Below are 18,771 nucleotides of genomic sequence, written 5' to 3' on the forward strand. Positions count from 1 at the left end.
CGCAAGGGCTCAAAGAACCCTTCTCATGCTCTTGGAATCCAGCCGTCTGGCCGGAAGGGAGATTTCAAATGCAAGGGAGTGTTAGCAGCAGGGTCTGGGCGGATGGAGATGTGTAATGTAATGTATGCTGGAACGCAGCCTTTGAGAGTGTCACCATCCCAGATGTAGGCCCAGGACACACACTTGTGCAGTTATTTTAAGGGTGTGTGGTGCCTTGAGGATAGGTGCTACAAAAATCAGACATTCTTGGGCAGGCTTCTCTCTCCCCCGGTGGCTCCAAAGGAGGGAAATGTCAGCGCTGGGACTCCTGTTTCTCTTCCTGCTCTAGCTTAAAATGACTTTGCATTCTTGGGAATGAGAAACTGCTGGGGAGAGAACAGGTTGAGTCATTAGCCCCCAGGCAGGCCAACTGACAACTGGGTGGAAGGTGGTAGGTAGGGTTGGTTTTGCTGGAACCAACCCTTCCTGCAGCCCCTGTGGGTCTCTGCTTCTAGAAACACCCTCCCTACCCCCCACCCCCCACCTCCTGCAATTTAGGGCTCCTCCCTAATTAGAAGAAAGAAAAATTATAGCACCTGTAAAGGGGTAGTAAAAGACTCAAAAAGAATTTGTTAGAGAATTTTTATATTAAAAAGTGGGGGGTGCCTGGGGGGCTCAGTCGGTTGAGTGTCCGACTTCAACTCAGGTCACGATCTTGCGGTTCCTGAGTTTGAGCCCCGCATTGGGCTCTGTGCTGACAGCTCAGAGCCTGAAGCCTGCTTTGGATTCTGTGCCTCTTTCTCTCTGCCCCTCCCCCACTCACACTCTGTCTCTGTCTCTGTCTCTCTCTTGCTGTAAAAAAATAAACATAAAAAAATTAAATAATAAAAAGTGGGAGCGTGGCTGGCTCAGTCAGAAGAGTATGTGACTCTTGATCTTGGGGTCGTGAGTTTGAGCGCCACTTTGGGTGTAAAGATGACATAAATAAATGAACTTAAAAAAAAAAAAAAGCCAGAATGTGTTGAGTGCCGTTAAGGGGTCTCAACATTTGTTTTCAGATGAAAAGTTGGAGTGATCTGAAATGGTGACACTTAAAAAAAAATTTTTTTTTTAAATTTGTTTTGAGAGAGAGAGAAAGCATGAGCACGGGAGAGGCAGAAAGAGAGAGAGAGGGAGAATCCCAAGCTAGCTCCACACTGTTAGCACAGAGCCCGACGTGGGGCTCCATCCCACGAACTGTGAGATCATGCCCTGAGCCGAAATCAAGAGTCCAGTGCTTAACCGACTGAGCCTTCTGGCTGCCCCTGAAATGATGACACTTTGGATGCACTTCCTTGGGGGATATCTAGCCCCCCACCCCCTGCCTCAGTTTCCCTATCATGAAAGTTAGGGGTGGGATTTGTGCTGTCATGTGCCAGTTAGCCCTGGCGGTTCTGCTTTCCTCCAGGAGGAGCTGGGGAGGTGAGTCACTAGCCCTGCCTCTCGCCCACCTCCTGGGTTCCTGAGGGAAAGCTGCTTCCAGGGACCCCTTGGGTTTGTCCTAGGTCTGAAAGAACACGCTGACTCACGCTACGGTGTCTGCACTGTGAGGAACCTGTGGCCTGCCTGTCTCCTCCAGGTGGGGCACCTAGTATGGGGGCAGGTCTTCAGTTAGGAGGGGTGGTGGCTGTCCAGTCAGGGGAATGGCTCTCCCTTCTCCTCCCCCCCTCCCCCCCCCTCCAAGGAGAAAAAAAAAAAAAAAAGACATATGGCAGCTTCCAGTTTATCTGGTTCTTTGCTGGAGCTGTCCAAACAATTCAAATGTTTGTACTGGCTTTGAAATCCTGTTCGTATGTTGCCTTTATATCGGGCCATTTCAGTTTCTGGCATTGTAATAAGAGGGAAATCCAAGTCACAAGACCATCAGCAAGTGAACCAGACTGCCGCAGAAGCAGATGGGCAGGGATGGCTCAGGGTCAGAGCCTTGGCACCGGGAGGCTGGGACATCCATTCAGGAAGAGCTTGCAGGGCTCCTGCCAGGTTGAGGGTCCACGGTGGGCAGGGTGCCGAAATAAATAACACAGTCCCTGCCCTTGGGGGTGGAGGCTCCTGGTCTGAAACGGAGCACAGAGCAGTTCTAAGTATCAGATGGCTGTGTGGCTAAAGAGCCGTCATTTCTGCCCCTGGGAAGGGGCAGGGGAACAGCCTTCAGCAGGAGTGATGTTTGAGCTGTTTTTGATGGCTGAGCAAGAGTTTGCCAGGGGAGGAAGGGCATGGCAGGCAGAGAGAACAGTTCGTGCAAAGGCACAGAGTTTTGTCAGGCTCAGGCGGGTTTAGAAAATGGGGTCCCTCCTGGGAGGGTTTCATGAGAAGGACTCGTGCTGCTTTCCCCCCAGTGCCTTTATGCTGCACCTCCAAATGCTACGTGTCAGGTGTTGTGCTCAGAATTTGGGGTGTAGACAGAGGCCACAGGCCCTGTTTCTTCAAGGGGCGTTTATTGGTCAGGATAGGCTGCGAAAACAACCCCAAGAAGTTTGCGACAATAGATTTATTTATAGCTCGTTCATAGTCCGGTGGCTCCGTGCTGGTCTCCACACCCCGGCATTTCTCAGCCTTGGCACCGTGGACAGTTTAGGCTGGAGGGTCTTTGTTCTAGGGGGCTGTGCATTGTAGGGCCTCTACCCTCTGGATGGCAGTAGGCCTTCCCCTCATGTGACCATCAGAAATGTCTCCAGGTGTTGCTAAACGTCTCCTGGAAGTAAAATTGCCCCAGTGGAGAACAGCCGCTAGCTGAAGGTCCTCTTAACAGTTTCCTTCTGGTTCCCAGCCTGGCTTTGTTGCCACTCGGTCAGGTTTTCTTTTCAGGAGTGGGTCTGGGCCAGCTTTGGGGGCCATCTGCGTCCTCGTGCTCCCACGAGGATGTCCTGGAGGACTGGCTGCGGAGTTGGACACTGGCAGTTGAAAGTGTCTGCTTGGAAATGACATGGGTCACTTCTGTGCGCATTTCATTGGCCAAAACGAGCCGTGTGGCCATGCCTAATTTGGTGGGGGCCGTGGGGCCAAGGGAGCGCCCAGCAGAACCGCCAGCAGTGGTGGCCACCATTAACGTCCACCGCAGTGCCCTTAGCCTGGTAGGAGTCAGCGACACGGAGCCAGGCAGCCTCTAAGGTCTGCGCTCAGTGCTGGGGTTCCGGGGACTCTGAGGAGTTTGGGAGCCAAGGAAGGAAGGTTCCTAAGGAACTGACCTCGAGTGGGGTTAGCTGGGTGACCTTGGGGCTGCACTTGAGGCAGTGGGAGGCATGTCCCTCTGCGCACACTGGTGAGGGAAGAGGCCCCACTGCCTATTCAGGGAACCCCAAGTCCTCCGGAGGCACTCCGGGGCCTACCCTCTGGGGGGAGGAAGGAGGCAGGAAGCGGGGAGGTTGCCTGCCTGCCTCGTGGGTGTTAAAGGGCGTTATTATTCGGGGCTCCTAAAATCTGGCAGTTACCAAACTGTGCTACAAATGGCTTGGATGAGCGTGTGCCTGGCTTTCCACTTGAATAATTACACACTTCCCGTCTCTAAGTGGTTTTCAGCTCTGGGTGCAGGTGCAGCGTCTTTCTCCTCCCCTGTCGGTGGGAGGGAGCCTGCGTTTCCGGGTTGATTCCCTCTGCTATGAAATTGCTCCAAGGAGGCCTGGCCTCCCTCCGCAGCTGGGTTATCCTGTAGGGCTCCTTTCAATAGCAGCTTGCCCCCTGTGGCCGGTCCTCAGCTGTGTCTGGGTAGGAGGCAAGTGACTGTGCCCTGGCAGATTGCAAGAAACCAGTTCTTTTTTTTTTTTTTTTTAATGTTTATTTTTGAGAGAGAGAGAGAGAACAAACCAGGAGGGACAGAGAGAGGGACAGAAGATCCGAAGCAGGCTCCATGCTGACAGCAGAGAACCATGAGATCATGACCTGAGCTGAAGTTGGACCCTCAACAGACTGAGCAACCCAGGTGCCCCGAAAGCAGTTCTTGATGAGCCCAAGCATCCCCTTTTTTGACAGACTGAATTATTTGATTGCCACTCTGCTCTCTCTGAGTGCCTGCAGTTCTGGCTGTCACCACCAGGCTTTTCTCTCCTTACTAGTCAGAGGGCACCTCTGTGTCTCAGCATCACCCTCTCTCTCTCCCTTGCTGATTCACCATCTCATGTGCTTTGCACACATGTCTGCAGTCGTCAGGTCTTACACCTGCCCTAGAAGGTTCTGTTGGGCCAGAAGGATCACACCCATTTACCAGATAGGAAAGCTGAGACCCAGGTCCGTGTCTGCTGCTGGTTTCTACAGGGCCCTGCTCTGCAGTGAGGCAGGCCTGCCGCTTGATGGGAGTCGTCGTCCCAAGATATCCTGTGTTACCCTTTCTAGTGCCATATGCAGTGGCCAAGGCCCAGGCCTTATGTGGCCTCCTTGTGGTGGCCTCCTTGTGGTGTGGGTTCGTGGATGCTTCTCCGTCTAGGTGTTCTGCCTCCCTGGCTTCTGGGACCTTCTATTTCTCCTGCTTTTGACCCTCTTCATTGGGCCCCTTTGTTGTCTCCTTTCCTCCCACGCTGGGTCATCTGGGTAGTTTTGTCATCTTCAGGAAGTGGTAGCTGTTGTCACTTACTGAGCACCTGCTGTAGTAAGCAAGACAGTGACCAGTGACAGAGACTCAGGGTAAACTGGCTTAAGCAGATAATCTGCAAGTGCAAGTCTGGAGAGGACAGGCTCCAGGCCGGCTGGATCGGGTGTGGAGCTCCAGCAAGAGGGTTACGGCTTTTTCTTCTGCTGCGGGCTCCTCCTTGTGAGAGAGGTGATGGCGTGCCAATGCTCCTGGCCGTGTTCTTTGTGCTGTGGACAGTACCCCAGGACCTGTCCTGGCAGGGACCAGGACTGGCCTGGCTCAGGTCCTGTTCCTGTCCTTCATCTTACCGAGGTGCCAGGCCACGTGCCACCCCTGGAGAGGGTGCGGCCCTCCCCTGCGTGGTTTGCTTGCTTATCAGAATCACATGAGATCAAGGAGGGATAGTTCTGGAAGGCTGGAGGGTAGTACAGAGCAAAGTAACAGAAGCCCACATTCCTAGTGTGGGCCCCAATAGCCCTGTGAGGTGAGTTGCAGGATTCTTCTCACCTGACAGATGGGGAAACTGAGGCACAGGTACAGTTAGGTCTGGTTCCATGGTCTCCTCTTAGGGACGCACCCCACCTCTTACCTTTCACCTGCCTCCCTGATTGCATTTTCTGAGCCCTGAGCTGTCACTCAGCTCAGTTCTGGGTTTCTGATCACCTGCTGGCACGACCATGGTCGGGAAAATGGAAGAGTTGACCATCGTCATGCAGTGTGCTCTCCGTCCTCGGCTGGTGCTGGCACGTGACCTTGGCCTGCTGTGCCCAGACTAAGCGTGTCACAGCTATTGTAGTTCTTGCATGTCCTTTAGTCCTGTCCCCGAGACCTGGAAGGGCTGCACCTGAATGAACACCTCCCCGCCTCCCCTCCCCCAGTCTGGTCCTGCTACTCCTCAAGCACAAGCTGTTGCTGCTTCTCACACCTGGCTGCCCCTTGAGCAACAGCTGGGGCTTGAACAAGCCCCGAATCCCTCCCTGGCCTTAGACCTTAGACCTCCGGAATCAGAGTCTGCAGGACTAGACCTTGAATAGGTATTTTTGACAAACCCCAGTGGTGATTCTTAGTCATCCACCCTGGTATTTGGGACCCACAGGGTAAAGGCCAGGCTGCGCTGTGATATTCTGGGCCTCTGGGCCTTGCTCACATCTTCTGTCCACTTCTCATTGCCCCTGCCCACTCCTCGTAGTGGATCTTATGCTCCCACACTCCCTTTTGGGAAGGGGGGCACTCCTCATGTTATTCCTCTTTAATCTCTCCTCCCTAGTGTTGGTCTGTAGTTTCCCTTCAGTTGTCTTCCAAATGGCCAATGCCGCCTCCTCCCGGAAGTTTTCCCTGATTGCTCTCCCTCCTGTCCTGAAAGGCTAGTTTGTTTTGTAAGTGAGCATTTAAAATTCCTCCAGGCTGTGCTCTCCTTAGGCTTCTGGTGAGCAAGGGTCTTTTTACAAAATAGATCCTCCCTTCACAGCTATCCAGTTTTTGGAAAAACATTTGGAAAAAGTTTATGAGTTGTGGGGGTAGATCTCTGTCCAAAACTTATCAATGTAATAGGTACTGAGAAAGTGACAGTTTTAGAGCCTGTAGAAGTTTTCTCCAGGTGCAGGTTTTTTAATAAACTCCTTTGATTATTTAACTTTAACTTTTAGTGTTACTTTTTCTATCATTTTGGGAGTAATATCTATCCTTATTGTAGGAAACTAGAAAATACAAGGAAATGTAAAGGAAAAAAAGCCACCCGTCACTTTTCTGCTGTGTCCACAGTTTACAGGCTTTGTGCTCCCTCCTGGTCTGTTTTTCAGATACTCGAATATTGAAATGCCCTTAGAATCCAGACTGAATGCTCCTTCTAGGGATTCTGGTGATTCCAGAATGGGCATTGTTTCAGCTCCTCTTTGAGCACAATTTGGAAGCTTTTCTAGATGAATCCTGAACTCCTCTGCTTCACTTTACTGATTGATTGATTGATTCATGCTTTATCAGGCATTTACCTTATGCCAGGTACTGAGAATGCTGGCAGTTGGAGCTTTACCTTTATTTATTTATTCATTCATTCATTCATTCATTCATTCACCTATCTACCTACCTATTTATTTAAAATATTTGTTTTGAGGGAGAGAGAAAATGAGTGAGTGGGGAAGGCCAGAGAGAGAGGGAGAGAGAATCCTAAGCCCGATGTGAGGCTTGAACTCATGAACCATGAGATCGTGATCTGAGCCAAAATCAAGAGTCAGATGCTTAACCGACTGAGCCACCCAGGCGCCACTGGAGTTTTACCTATTATTTACAAGACAATTCAAAAAACACACTCCTCTAGTTTTTGAGAATATGTTGTTGGATGCACGTGGCACAAAGCTCAAGCATGAGAGAGCACAGTGAAAAAGAAATCTTCTCACCCCCCCCCCCCCCGGCTGCCCTTGCCCTTGACCAGAGGCCATCCCACTACTGTTTTCTTGTGGTACTTTCAGATTCATTCTGTGTATATGCAAGCCCTCCTTCTTGTGCTGGATGCTGTTCTGAACCCAGGTAATTGCACACCGCACACGGGGTTTTGCACCTTGTATTTTCACATAGCAGTGTCTTAGCGAGAAAGCCTTGAGGGTGCATGGAGGACTTCTGCATTCTTTTTACTCACTGCCTAGTATTTCTCTGACCACGTGTGGTTTGTTAAAGGTCTCTTAGGGTGTGTAAGTTGCTACTGGTCTTCTGCTGTCACAGCGTGGCAATTAACAGCCACAGCCTGGAACACTGCACATTTGAGGACGTCTGTGGGGTGCGATGATGGACTGGAGTTTTCAGGGGGAGCAGTTAATCACTTGACAACGAGTTCTTTGGTTTATCTTCCCCTCCGTCTTCCCCTTGGGTGTCCTGAACCGAATTCTGAACGTTTGGGATTTCAGGAGCCTGCTGTTTGGAAAATGAGGGTTGTTGGTCCTTTTGTTCCGCAGAAATTTCAGGAGAAGAAGTGAGCCCCAGTGGGTTTACGTTCTCCTTTCCCAGGTGGGCCACAGTGGTGTGCCTAGGGTCCTGCCACCATGGGCCATGTGGTTTTCTGCCGGCCTCCTCGCCTCCCCTCTTACACCGAGGCCCTGCAGCATGGAGACCAGGCTGGTCCATCTCAGTGTCTCCTGTGCCGGCTCTGCTGGGCCTGTCAGTTGCCACCCGGGTGTGGGCGAGCCTGGCTGCAGAGCCACTGTGCGCACTTCCTGAGGTCACCCAGCCTCCGCTTGCTCATCCGAGTAATGGGTCATCCCTGCCCCTCCCTAGTTGGGCTGCGGAAGCCGTCAGGGAGCAGAGAGCATCCGTCACACCATAGCTGCCCTCGCCTTGAGGGTATCTTCCGTACTTGTGTGGCCTGATGTGGGCTGAAAGGGGAGCCGCGCCCCCTCCTTTCCGCCAGAGTCACAATTTATCCTGTTCTTGGAGCTCTGAGCCGCAGAGGAACTGGTCTGGCCCCTGACAGCTCAGCCACACTTAAGATTTTCAGCCTGCCTGTTCTCAAGATTACTGTTTTGTTTTCTTTTATGTTATGGGTCTCTTGTGTTTTCAGAGTTAGCTCAAAGTTGGCATCCTGTTTGTTTTTTAGGACCGGGGGAGGGAGAGCTGACTGGGATGATGTCAGATGTAGACGGATTGGAAGTGACCCGCAGTTGGCTTCATAAGGAGATGAGAGCCACACGCCGGGATAATCGGGATGCCGTGAGGATTAACGAAGAGGGAAAACCCAGGTCTGGGCTGCAGCCCAGCGGAAGCCCTTTTCTACCTGGTGCGGGTCACGTCCACTTGCGCCCTCTGTCTCCTTCAGTGCTGTCCATTTTTCCTGAGGTGTGGCTCCAAGTCCTTTGGGACTGGCTGAGGGGGGCTGCTCCCTTAGCTGTTTGAAATTTCTGTCCTGGGGCAGGGACAAAGTGCGGAGTCACACTGAAACTTACCTGGCTGGTCACAGTCCTGAGCCAAGTGCCCTAGGACCGGTTCCTATCACCCATGCTCACATGGGGCGGGACAATCTGGGAATGAGGCCAATGCATTGAGGTGTCCACAGGGCTCAGAGATGATGTGGGTTGTGAGCTGGTGCAGATTTCTCAGGGCGCCGTCTGCCCCCCTGCTGTGGGTGCTGGTGGCCCAGGGCTGTGCTCTTGTGCCCAGTCTCCCCTCCATGAAGTCATGGCAGTACATCGGTATTGGCTGTCATTCCTTCTGGAACTCTAGAGAAGCTGAGTGATGGTGGAGACCCCGGAGAGCATCAACCACTGTGGTTTTCCCACTGGGTTCCTTGGGGCCCGAGGTTGTGTTGAGGTTGTTGGGGGTTAAGGGGAGGGCCGGTTTGGCGTATCCTGCAGTGCGAGCCGGTCTGCCCTCTTGGACTGACCTCGTGGCTTCCTTCGGAGGTTCCACTTGGTGCCCGGCTCTCAGAAGGTAACGTAAGATTGGTAGCTGTCACCTCAGCTGTGTTGTGTGAGGGAATGGTGTCGGTGCCCACTCACTGGTGCCCAGAGACTTCCCGGGGGCTTTGTGCCCACCTCCTCCCCTAGACCGTGAGCCCCTCCAGGGCCCGAGCGATGGCTGTCGCATTTATTGTGCCCCTGAGTGCTGGGCCAGGCTGGGCACGGGAACCTGAGCGAGGTGTTTATGTACTTACATTTAGGGAGTGTCTGTATGCCGGGCGGGCCCCATAAGTAGGCACAGGGTACACACAGCCATTGAATCTGCCATGGTCCCTGCTCTAATTTCTGACCTTTCCTGGTCACAGGTCCTTTGAGCGTCCGTGGCGGCCTAGCCTTTCTTCTCAGGAAAACACTTGTGGGCATGGCCATTGGCAAGCCATCTGCATTCCATGCATCCCGCGCCTTCCCTAGCATCCTGCCCCAGGCGACAGCCCACTGGGGCTCTGGAACGAAGGGCTGGGATGTAGTGGTAGCCCCAAGTTCTCGGGAATATTCTGGCTCTGGGTGGGTCAGTGGGGCGAGGGTGTCGTGGGTCAGGGAAGGCTTCCTGGGAGAACTTCTGTCTGAGCCACATCCTGAAAGCTGGGCTGGAAAGTGTGGACCAAGACTTGGAGAAGGGGCATGGCCCTGTGCCCAAAGGCTTTCAGTAAGGAGTGTAGGGCAGGGGAGGTAAAGGTGGGTGTGTGGCAGGGGGCCTTTGTGCACTGCTCAGAGCCCCTGATCCTGTCTGTAATGGGGTGGGGTCATTAGGGCATGTGTGTAGGTGAATATTGGCCATGGGATTGTGGGTGAGAGATGGAAGAGGCAGGGCCCGGGCTTGCAGGAATATTGGCGAGGCCCGTGATGGTTGAGTCAGGGTCGAAGGATGCATAGGGGGTCAGTGGGGGCTAAAGATGGCCAGGATTGCACTGAGCTGAGCAGGGCTGAAGGGTTTGGGGAACTCCTGCAATGTGGGAGAGCAGATGGGCTGAGGCAGACGTGGGAGGCCAGGCCGAGGTAGTAGACCTGATATGGGAAGAAATGGGGAGCCATGGGAGGTGGTTGAGTCCAGGAGGGAAGGTCAGGCCATTGGGGGTAAATAAGGTGGAGGGAAGGGTACAGGGGTGATCCAGGCTGGAGCTGTGCCCATGAAGGGCTGGCCCTGAGATTGGAGAGCGGGATGCCTATGAGGAAAACCAGCAAACTTAGGGTCCTTGTAGAGCTACAGCCAGGTCCCTCTCAGGAAACAACTCTCTCTCTCTCTCTCTCTCTCTCTCTCTCTCTCTCTCTCTGCCTGCCTGAAGGTGGCCTTGAGGACTGGCTAGGAGTTTGTAGACTTTCCCTTTGCAAATGAGGCTGTTCTGGGGATCATGTTTGAGAGGTGCAGCTGCAGGCTGTCCTGCCATCAGCTGGCTGTAGTGAATGTTCTGGAAGGATGCTTCCTGGCTGCCTGGGTAACCTTTGTTTTCTTTGTTTCTCTCCACAGGAAGCGGGGGATAGAAGTCGTGCAGGTGAGTACAGACCATACCTTCACTGTTGTTCGTGTGGGTGGGCCTTTTAGGGCCCCCTTTCCCCTTCTCCCTCAAGAATCTGGGTGCTTTTTTTTAAAATTTTTTTTTACATTTATTTATTTTTGATAGGCAGATACAGAGCACAAGTGGGGGAGGTGCAGAGAGAGAAGGAGACACAGAATCCGAAGCCGGCTCCAGGCTCTGAGCTGTCAGCACACAGCCCGACGCAGGGCTCGAACTCACAAACCGTGAAATCATGACCTGAGCCGAAGTCGGATGCTTAACCGACTGAGCTGCCCAGGCGCTCCAAGAGTCTGGGTGCTTAGCTTCTTTACTTACATGTCATTTTTAACTTCTCCCCCTGTGGAATCTCTGTGGTTTCTGCCCTGGCAGAACGTGGGTCATTCTTGGTGGTCTCTGGGTCTTGTGGAGTTGCAGTGGGGTCATCGGTGGAAGGAGCTGGCTTGGGGGAGAAGTGGGGCTCTGGGTGGGAGTGGGGGTACAGGGTGCGGGAGCTTAGCCACCCCGCCAGACATCCGTGGTCCTTATGCCCCCACGGTTGGCCCATGCCTGCCCTCTGTCTTTGCTGAGGGAGCACGAGTCCCCCTGGGCCCCTGCCTTGGCTGTTCAGCCCTCTGAGGGTGAGTCTTCTCCTATCTTGGACCATTCTTGTGAGTGGTATCATCTCCAAGAGTACTCTTCCCCCCCCTCTCCTTTCCCCCTCCCCCTCCCCAGGTCAGGTGCATCCCCATCCTGCTATCAGTTGGTGACACCCAATCTTCTCTGTGGGCCACTGGCTCCTGGAAGGTGGACCGAGTCAGTATGGGGGGCTCCTGACCCTTGGGCTGCCTCACTCTGGGGCAGACTTAAGTCAGGTGCTCATTGGCTGGAGAAGGAGGGATAGATGGAGAGAGAATCCCTCCCAGGGCCTGGGGCGGGCTCTGTGGCCCCAAAATAGATGTACCTGCTCTGACAGTGGCCATTGGGGGTGGTTGGTGGGGTGGGGCTGGGTGGCTCTGTCTGGAAGCCTTGGTCTCCCTCTGGTCTCCCTCCTTGTAGCAGGTTGAACTTGTCACCTGGAGGCTGAGGTTGGTTTTGGGGGAGAAGGCAGTTTCTGGAAGTCCCTCATCAACTGTAGAGTTTTCAACCAGGCTCATTTTGGCTCTGCAAAGTTGTGTGATCTGCACTGAGTTTTTCTGTGGACCTTAATTTCTTACACATTAAAAGAGGGAAGTCAGAATTCAGGAATGGCTGAGAAGTATGCTTTTGGGGCCGCTTCTGATTGATTGGTAGTGGCTGCCTGGAGGAATCTAAATCTGTGAGTGGCTGAGGGCAGGGGTTGATTGATAATGCCTGTCAGGGGTCCAGCAGTGGGCAGAGGAAGTGCAGTTGTACCTTGGTCATTCTGGGACCAGGTGTCTCAGATCGGTCCTGCTCCAGGATGCTTTGGCTTATTTTGGTCTCTTAGTCCTTACCTACGGTTACCTTGGATGTCACCAGATCCTTTGTAGATGCTGCTGTACCCACCATCAAGTCCTGGCCTTAAAGTTGGAGCTGTAGCTGGAGGTTGCTAAGAGAAGGTCCAGGTGCTTCCCTGAGGTTAACTATAGCACTTGTCCAGGTTCACGAAGAAATTTCTGCGGGGGAACAATATTTAGAGGAAGTGAATTCACGTGCTCACCAATAAACACGTTACTTAAAAGGGGAAAAAAATGTGCCCTTCCCCCAATACCTGATTCCTGTCCTGGAAAATCTTAGACTAACACAGTAGGGTGCCGCTACCCCTACCAAAAGAGGGAGGGGGGGAGGGGAGAAGAGGGGAGAGGGACTTGGAATTTCAGGATGTGAGGAATAACCTGGGGGTTCAGTGTACTTGCTTTACATGGCTTCCTGGGAAGGTTTAGATGGAAACCTCTAGTTATTTATTTATTTAATTTTTTTTTAAAGTTTTTTTTTTTTTTTAATTTGAGAGAGAGAGTGCATGTGTGAGCGTGAGTGGGGGAGGGGCAGAGAGAGGGTGAGAGAGAGAGAGAGAGACAGAGAGAGAGAGAGCATCCTAAGCAGGCTCCATGCTGTCAGCACAGAGCCCAACGCGGGGCTGGGACCTCACAAACTGTGAGATCACGACCTGAGCCAAAATCAAGAGTCGGATGCTTAACTGAGCCACCAGGGCGCCCGGGACTAAAGCCTTGGAGCCATTGTTACGGAGTGTACCGGGCAGAAGAGTTACGAAATGCTTCCTTGATGTGTCTGCTGTTCCTTTTGGTGATGACTTCGGGGAGGAAGTGGTGACCGGGCACCAGAGAGAGGCCAAACTGGACGCTTTCCACGCCAGTATCTAAAAATAAAACCCACCGCGACGCCTCCCTGTTCACCTCCTCCTGGCAGCCCCGAGTGTTTGGAGAACTTGAAATTTCAAGATGTAGAGAAAGACTCTGTGCAAAATCTGGAAGCCAAGGCACTTGGCTGGGTTTTCAAAATTAGCCAGGCCTCTGTGCGCCAGATCCCTGGGCTGGTGGGCCGCTGGGTGCTGGAGATGGTGGGTGCTCGCCAGATACGAGGTGTCAGTGACTGAAGGGGTGGAGAGGAAGCGTGCCGTCAGCCAACACCCAGTTTCTCTTGTGTCTGGTCCCCCAGTGGCAATGTCCCTTTTTGTGCAGCCGTCCAGTGACATGAGTAGTGTTTTCATGCCCATTTCAGAGACGAGCCTCCACTGAGGCTCAGGATGTTGTGACTTCCCCTGGGGGAACTCAGCTGGTAAGTGGTAGAGTTGGGTTTTGACTGTGGGTCCGTTGGTCTCCAGAGCCCGTGGTTTTTCTGCTCCATTTATTGACTGTTTCCAGGCCTGTTGTCACCTGGGCTTTGGCTTCTATTTAAAAAAAGGATATTGGGGTCCAGGGCCAGGAACCGAGACTGCAGAGTGCTGGTAAGATCCTAAGGTACCCTCCCGTCAGGGAAGTTATCTCTCTGCCTGGGATTTAAAGGCAGTAGTAACAACGTGAGTGTGGACATTTATCGGGGACTGTGGTGTACCAGGCACTGATACCGTTTACTTGATAGAAACATCTGTGGGTAACCTCTCCAAGGTAGGATGGGAGCACATTCAAGGAAGCAAAATTTGGGGCGCCTGGGTGGCTCAGTCTGTTAAGCGTCTGACTTCGGCTCAGGTCTTGATCTCGCGGTTCATGAGTTCGAGCCTCACATTGGGCTCTCTGCTGTCAGCACAGAGCCTGGAGCCTGCTTCAGATTCTGTGTCTCCCTCTCTTCTCTGCCCTTCCGCCACTCGCACGCTCTTTCCCTCTCTCAAAAATAAATAATATTAAAATTAACAAAAACAAAAGAAAGCAAAATTTGCAGGTCCTCAACTTCCTTATGTGCTCATTTCCTCACCACATCTGCTTGGGAAGGAGCCTGTAAACCCTCCTTCCTGGCACCCTTTCCACATTGGCCTCCTTCCGCTTCTGCGGAGGCAGTGCATGCAGCAGTGAGGGTTAGGATCACCTGGGCCCAGGTTTCTGGCTGTGTGACCTTGCGCTAGATGCCTAACCACTCGGAGCCTCAGTCTCCCTGTCTGTAAAATGGGGACAATACTTGTGCCTGTCCCCCGGGATCACCTGAGACCTAATTGAGTTAATTTGGGTAAGGCAGCTGGCACCATGCTTAGCACACAGCAAGCTTGTTATTTACATTGTCAAGGCAGATACGACCCTGGGGCATAAAACCCACCTAGGCCTTGTCACCCATGGTCCCCCTGGGGCAGGTCAGGTTTCTCCAGTTCTTCCCTTGCAACAAAATTGAAAGAGGACCTGAATGAGTTGTCAGCTGATGGAGCATTAGAAGTGATTTTTGATAACAAATGGCCATAATTCTTAGCCTATAATTTTAAAGGAATTCAGAGAATTTGCTATGTAAATCTCTTCCCATTCCATCCTTCTGCTTGAAGAAGGGGTTTTAGCACTTGCATCTATAAACATTGAAAAATACAACTGACAGTGAGCTCTGCCTTCATCTGTGGGTACTTGAAATACTTTTGAAAAATTCCCATTCATCTCTTCTGAGATGTGTTCCTGATAAGCTGTAATGTTTTCCCTTGTACAGTCAGTGATGTTTCGGTCATGTGCATCCGTTATGTACTGATAGTAATTGTAATAATAATTCAAGCCAGAAGAAAATTTCTGACACTTAGAGCTTAACGGTCACACGAAATTAAAAAATTAAAACCTTTATATACATATAGTTCTTTTTTGCCTAGTAGTGTAATAGACTACTCAGTAAAAGGCCTTTAAACATAGAATTCACTGAAGGATGCGGGTTGGGTATTGGGCTTGGAGGAGGCAAAAGGAACTTTTCTAAACCTCCCAGTGTTTAAGAGGCACTGGATTCTGTAATTTTAGGATGGATGATGGTGGACCTCAAATCGCTACGGTATTTAGATTCCACTGGACCCATTTAAAAGAGAAACAGGAACAGTTTTATTTTGAAATGTTAATATTTACAGTATGTTGGAAATTACATCCTTTCCAAGTATTTAAACTTACGATGAGAAATTTTAGATGTCAACTTGAAAATGCACAAAAAGATATGTAATTGTAAACATTTATTCTGGGGGCTTTGGTTGGAAGGCCACTGCTTTAGGACGTTACCCCATTGACTTCTCAGAACTGGGCTCAGAGGCAGGTGCCATCTCCGAGGGGGCAGTGGCTTGGCTCCTAGGCCGTCCAGACGCTGGGGCCTGTGCGGCCACTGAGACCCAGAAAAGCCTTGGCAACGGGCCTGTCTGCGGGCCGACCGGTGTCCCCTAACCTGGGTCTGTTAGGCCAGGTGGTGCTGTAATTAGGAAAACCTGCTGTTCTCTGCTCACGTAGCACGAGAAGCCCCCAGTCCAGGAGGAGTGCTGCCTTGTGTTTAATGTCGGGGCTCAGGCAAGAAGACAAGGGGAGAGTGAGGCACACTGTGAGATGGGGTGCCCTCTGCTCCTTTGTCCGGAGGGGCCGCCTGTCATGACAGTGATGGTCGCAGGCACCTGTTTGCCTCTGTTTCTTCCTCGGTATTATTGTAATGAGGATGCTGGACACGCCCTGACTCCTCCATTTCAGGCCTTGCTTAGCCACTGAGGCCCCTCACGGCCAGCAGGTGTGGGTTGGGAAGGCTGGGCTCTCCCTGTAGCGGCATTCAGCGCATCTTTCTTGGGTGCCTGCGGTGCGCCGGGCCGCGGGTGTGGGGGATTCACCGTGCCAAAGCCTGGTTCCTTCCTTCTGAAGTCTGCAGTCTGCGGTCGGCATCCAGAGCCAGAGTTGGTTGGGGTCACTTGCACAGGCGTGCAAGAGATGAAGTCAGGAAGGCGTCCCAGAGAAAGGCAGGGTAAGCCTTGCTCATAGCTATAGGCCTCGTCCACCTGACAGAGCCTAGCTGAGAGCCAGGTTCAAACATGGTCCCGACAGGTGCTTCACCTATGTCCCAGGCTGCTCTGCTCCTGCTCCTGCAACACACAGGTTGCAGAAGTGACCAAATGCAAGCCGTGGCACAGCCATCAGTGTCCCTCCACCCACTGAGCCTTCATTTGGAGAAAACATTTCTTGACCTCCTGGGTCATCTGTGGCCTAGGGGGGCCTGGGGCGTGAGCCTAGGGCTCTGCAGAAGGCCAAGCAGGAAGTTTGCATCAGCCTTGAAGGATGGTGTTACCTTGGGAGCATTTTCCACTCTGACCTGATCTGTGGGGAAGGCTTGGGAGGGAAGCCTGGGAGGTTCTTTGTCCCTGGACCCCATTGCCCCTTTCTAGGGCAGCCCTGAACTTAAGGGAAGGAGATCTGGAAAGAACAACTCATCTGTTGTCCTGCCACCTCCAGCCTCAGCATCCTCGGGAAGGTGTGTTTTGCATCCCTGCCTCGCACATTATGGGGGCTTTCACCAGTTTGCAAAGCCCGAGGGGAGAAGGAGAGGGCTGTTTGCAGGAGAGGGGGCCGGAGTTGTATTTTAAAATGCAAACGAACAAGCTGTAAGTGTGGGAAGTACAGCCACCCGTCATAGATTCACTGTCTTCCTTCCAAATTCTTTGAGAATCCAGACATTACGAAACCCAGTCCCCTGAGCAGCCGCTGTTTCTCAAGTGGGCAAGGACGTAAAGAAGTTTCCCCAGCTTGCCGGGCAGGCAGCAGGCCTTTGCTCCGGGTTTCTCCAGAACTGTTGCTTGCTTGAGATGTTGGAGTGCTTTGTATACATGTTTGCGCTGTTCCTGTGCAAACCATTCAGGAAAGGAGGTTGGGTGGTGGACCCTCAAGCAGAAAGGGAAAGATGGGCTGAGAGCTGGAGGGGGAGTGCCAGGCGGTCTAGGGCTCGTCTATGCTGTGGTGGGGGCCTGTGAGGACACAGGGGTGGACAGTTAGGGGAGGGTGGGCAGAGAATGAGGAAAGCCTTGTAGGGAAGTTGACGCTTCTTGATAGAGGATATACCCAGCTTAGGTTGGGGGGCGGGTAAGGTATTTGAATGTCGTTACAGGCAGAGAGCACACGTGAACAAGGACCCAGAAGCTGGGCAAGGGGGTCTTTTGTCTGTGAGAGGCTTGGAAACACTGGATCCTTGGCCCCGATGGAGTTGGCAAGTAGCCAGGCCGGAGAGGGCGGCAGGGCCAGACCTAGAAAGGGCTGGTGATCTGTTCACGGGCGTGGGTTCAGTGGGCATTAAAGGGCTTTTGTGTCGGAGAGGTGTGTGCTCCAGTGAGAAGGCATGACAGGAGATCCCACTGCAGGGCACGTGGAGGACGGTTAGATAAAGACTGGGCTAGAAGGCAGAGACCTGGGTCTTCTGGAAGGAGCCCGGGACCATGGCCTGGAGTGGTGGTGGTCATGGTGATGGGGTCTGGCTGGGATTAATTCAGTAGTGGAAGGCAGGGGGAGACAGATGATGGGACGTGGGTGGATGTGGCGGGTGAGTGAGATTGAGGGTCACTTCCCAGACTTCTCACTTGTTTCTGGACATGCATGGGGGTGCAAGGAGAGGACCAGTGAGGGGGGAGGGCTGGTTCAGATAGGCGCGTTGAATCCAGTAACTGGCTTATTGAAAGCCAGAGGGAGAGTCTGTTGGCTGAGCAGGGTGCTTCTTTCCAAGGTTTACAGATGTTGAGTTCTCTGGCCAGCTGTAAGAAATATATTTGTTATTTGGGTAATATTTTCAGTGGTTCAGAAATTGCTTTAAAAGGTATGTACTTAGAGACGCCTGGGTGGCTCAGTCAGTTCAGCATCTGACTTCAGCTCAGGTCATGATCTTACGGTTTGTGAGTTGGAACCCTTGTGTCGGGCTCTGTGCTGGCAGCTCAGAGCCTGGAGCCTGCTTCGGATTCTGTGTCTCCCTCTCTCGCTCTGCCTCTCCCCTGCTCATGCTTTCTCTCTCTCTCTCTCTCTCAAAAATAAAAACATTAAAAAAAAAAAAAAGGTACGTACTTAAAAGTGTCAGATGATTTAATCCTCGCCTGGGTTCACTCTGCCACCAACACCGTCTGCACAGTGCTTTTGCTGCCTGGCCTCGTGCCCTCACTAGATTTTATTTCCAGGTGGTTGGGGCCCATGAGGGGTGGACATTCTGCCTTTTGTCCGTCCCCTTTGCCGGGTGTATGGGAGCCAAATACAGGGGCTGCGAGAATATAGGTTGTCTTGGTGTTTACTGGGGGCCTGACGTCCTCGTAGCTGGAAGAGCTCATGGCAGTTATCCAGCTGTCTCCTCATGGGCGGGGGCTTTTCTCAGGGCTACCAGAATGTGACTCTGACCCTGACCTCTGATAGCAGACAGCAGCACCTCTAGGGAGCATGGCCATGAGATTGGGAAGTCGACTCTATGCAGAAAGTTTCCATGGTTGTTTGGGTCTGTTATTGGGATACAGATTACTCTTTTTTTTTTTTTTCAATTAAAAAAATTTTTTTAATGTTTATTTATTTTAGAGAGAGAGGGAAAGAGAGAGAGCGAGCGAGCGAGCCAGTAGGGGAGGGGCAGAGGGAGAGGGAGACATAAGAATCTGAAGCAGGCTCCAGGCTCCGAGCTGTCAGCACAGAGCCTGATGTGGGGCTTGAACTCACGAACCGCGAGATCGTGACCTGAGCTGAAGTTGGATGCTTAACCAACTGAGCCACCCAGGTGCCCCCAGGGGTACAGATTGTTCTTGTCTGTGCTTGACTTTCCCGAGGAGCCCAGAGACCTGGGTTTGAGTTTCCATTAGTTTGTCTTCTGAGTATGTGATCCTACCTTAATCATCTTTAAAATGGGAGGACAT

At 52.3% G+C, this 18,771-nt stretch overlaps 1 protein-coding gene across 2 annotated transcripts in view; it reads left to right on the forward strand.

Annotated features, from left to right (window-relative positions):
- ITPK1 (inositol-tetrakisphosphate 1-kinase) overlaps window positions 1–18,771 on the forward strand; it is a 179,507-nt gene that overhangs the window by 31,525 nt on the left and 129,211 nt on the right. For both annotated transcript variants that reach the window (XM_047080191.1, XM_047080193.1), the window contains one exon: window positions 10,487–10,511. In XM_047080191.1, coding sequence (XP_046936147.1) covers window positions 10,487–10,511 — 25 coding nt within the window. The remainder of the gene's footprint in view (window positions 1–10,486; window positions 10,512–18,771) is intronic.

The sequence above is a fragment of the Lynx rufus genome, unplaced genomic scaffold (assembly GCF_022079265.1).
Source record: "Lynx rufus isolate CCGP_SWC_20201006 ecotype Redwood Valley unplaced genomic scaffold, mLynRuf1.p SCAF_17, whole genome shotgun sequence".
NCBI lineage: Eukaryota > Metazoa > Chordata > Mammalia > Carnivora > Felidae > Lynx > Lynx rufus.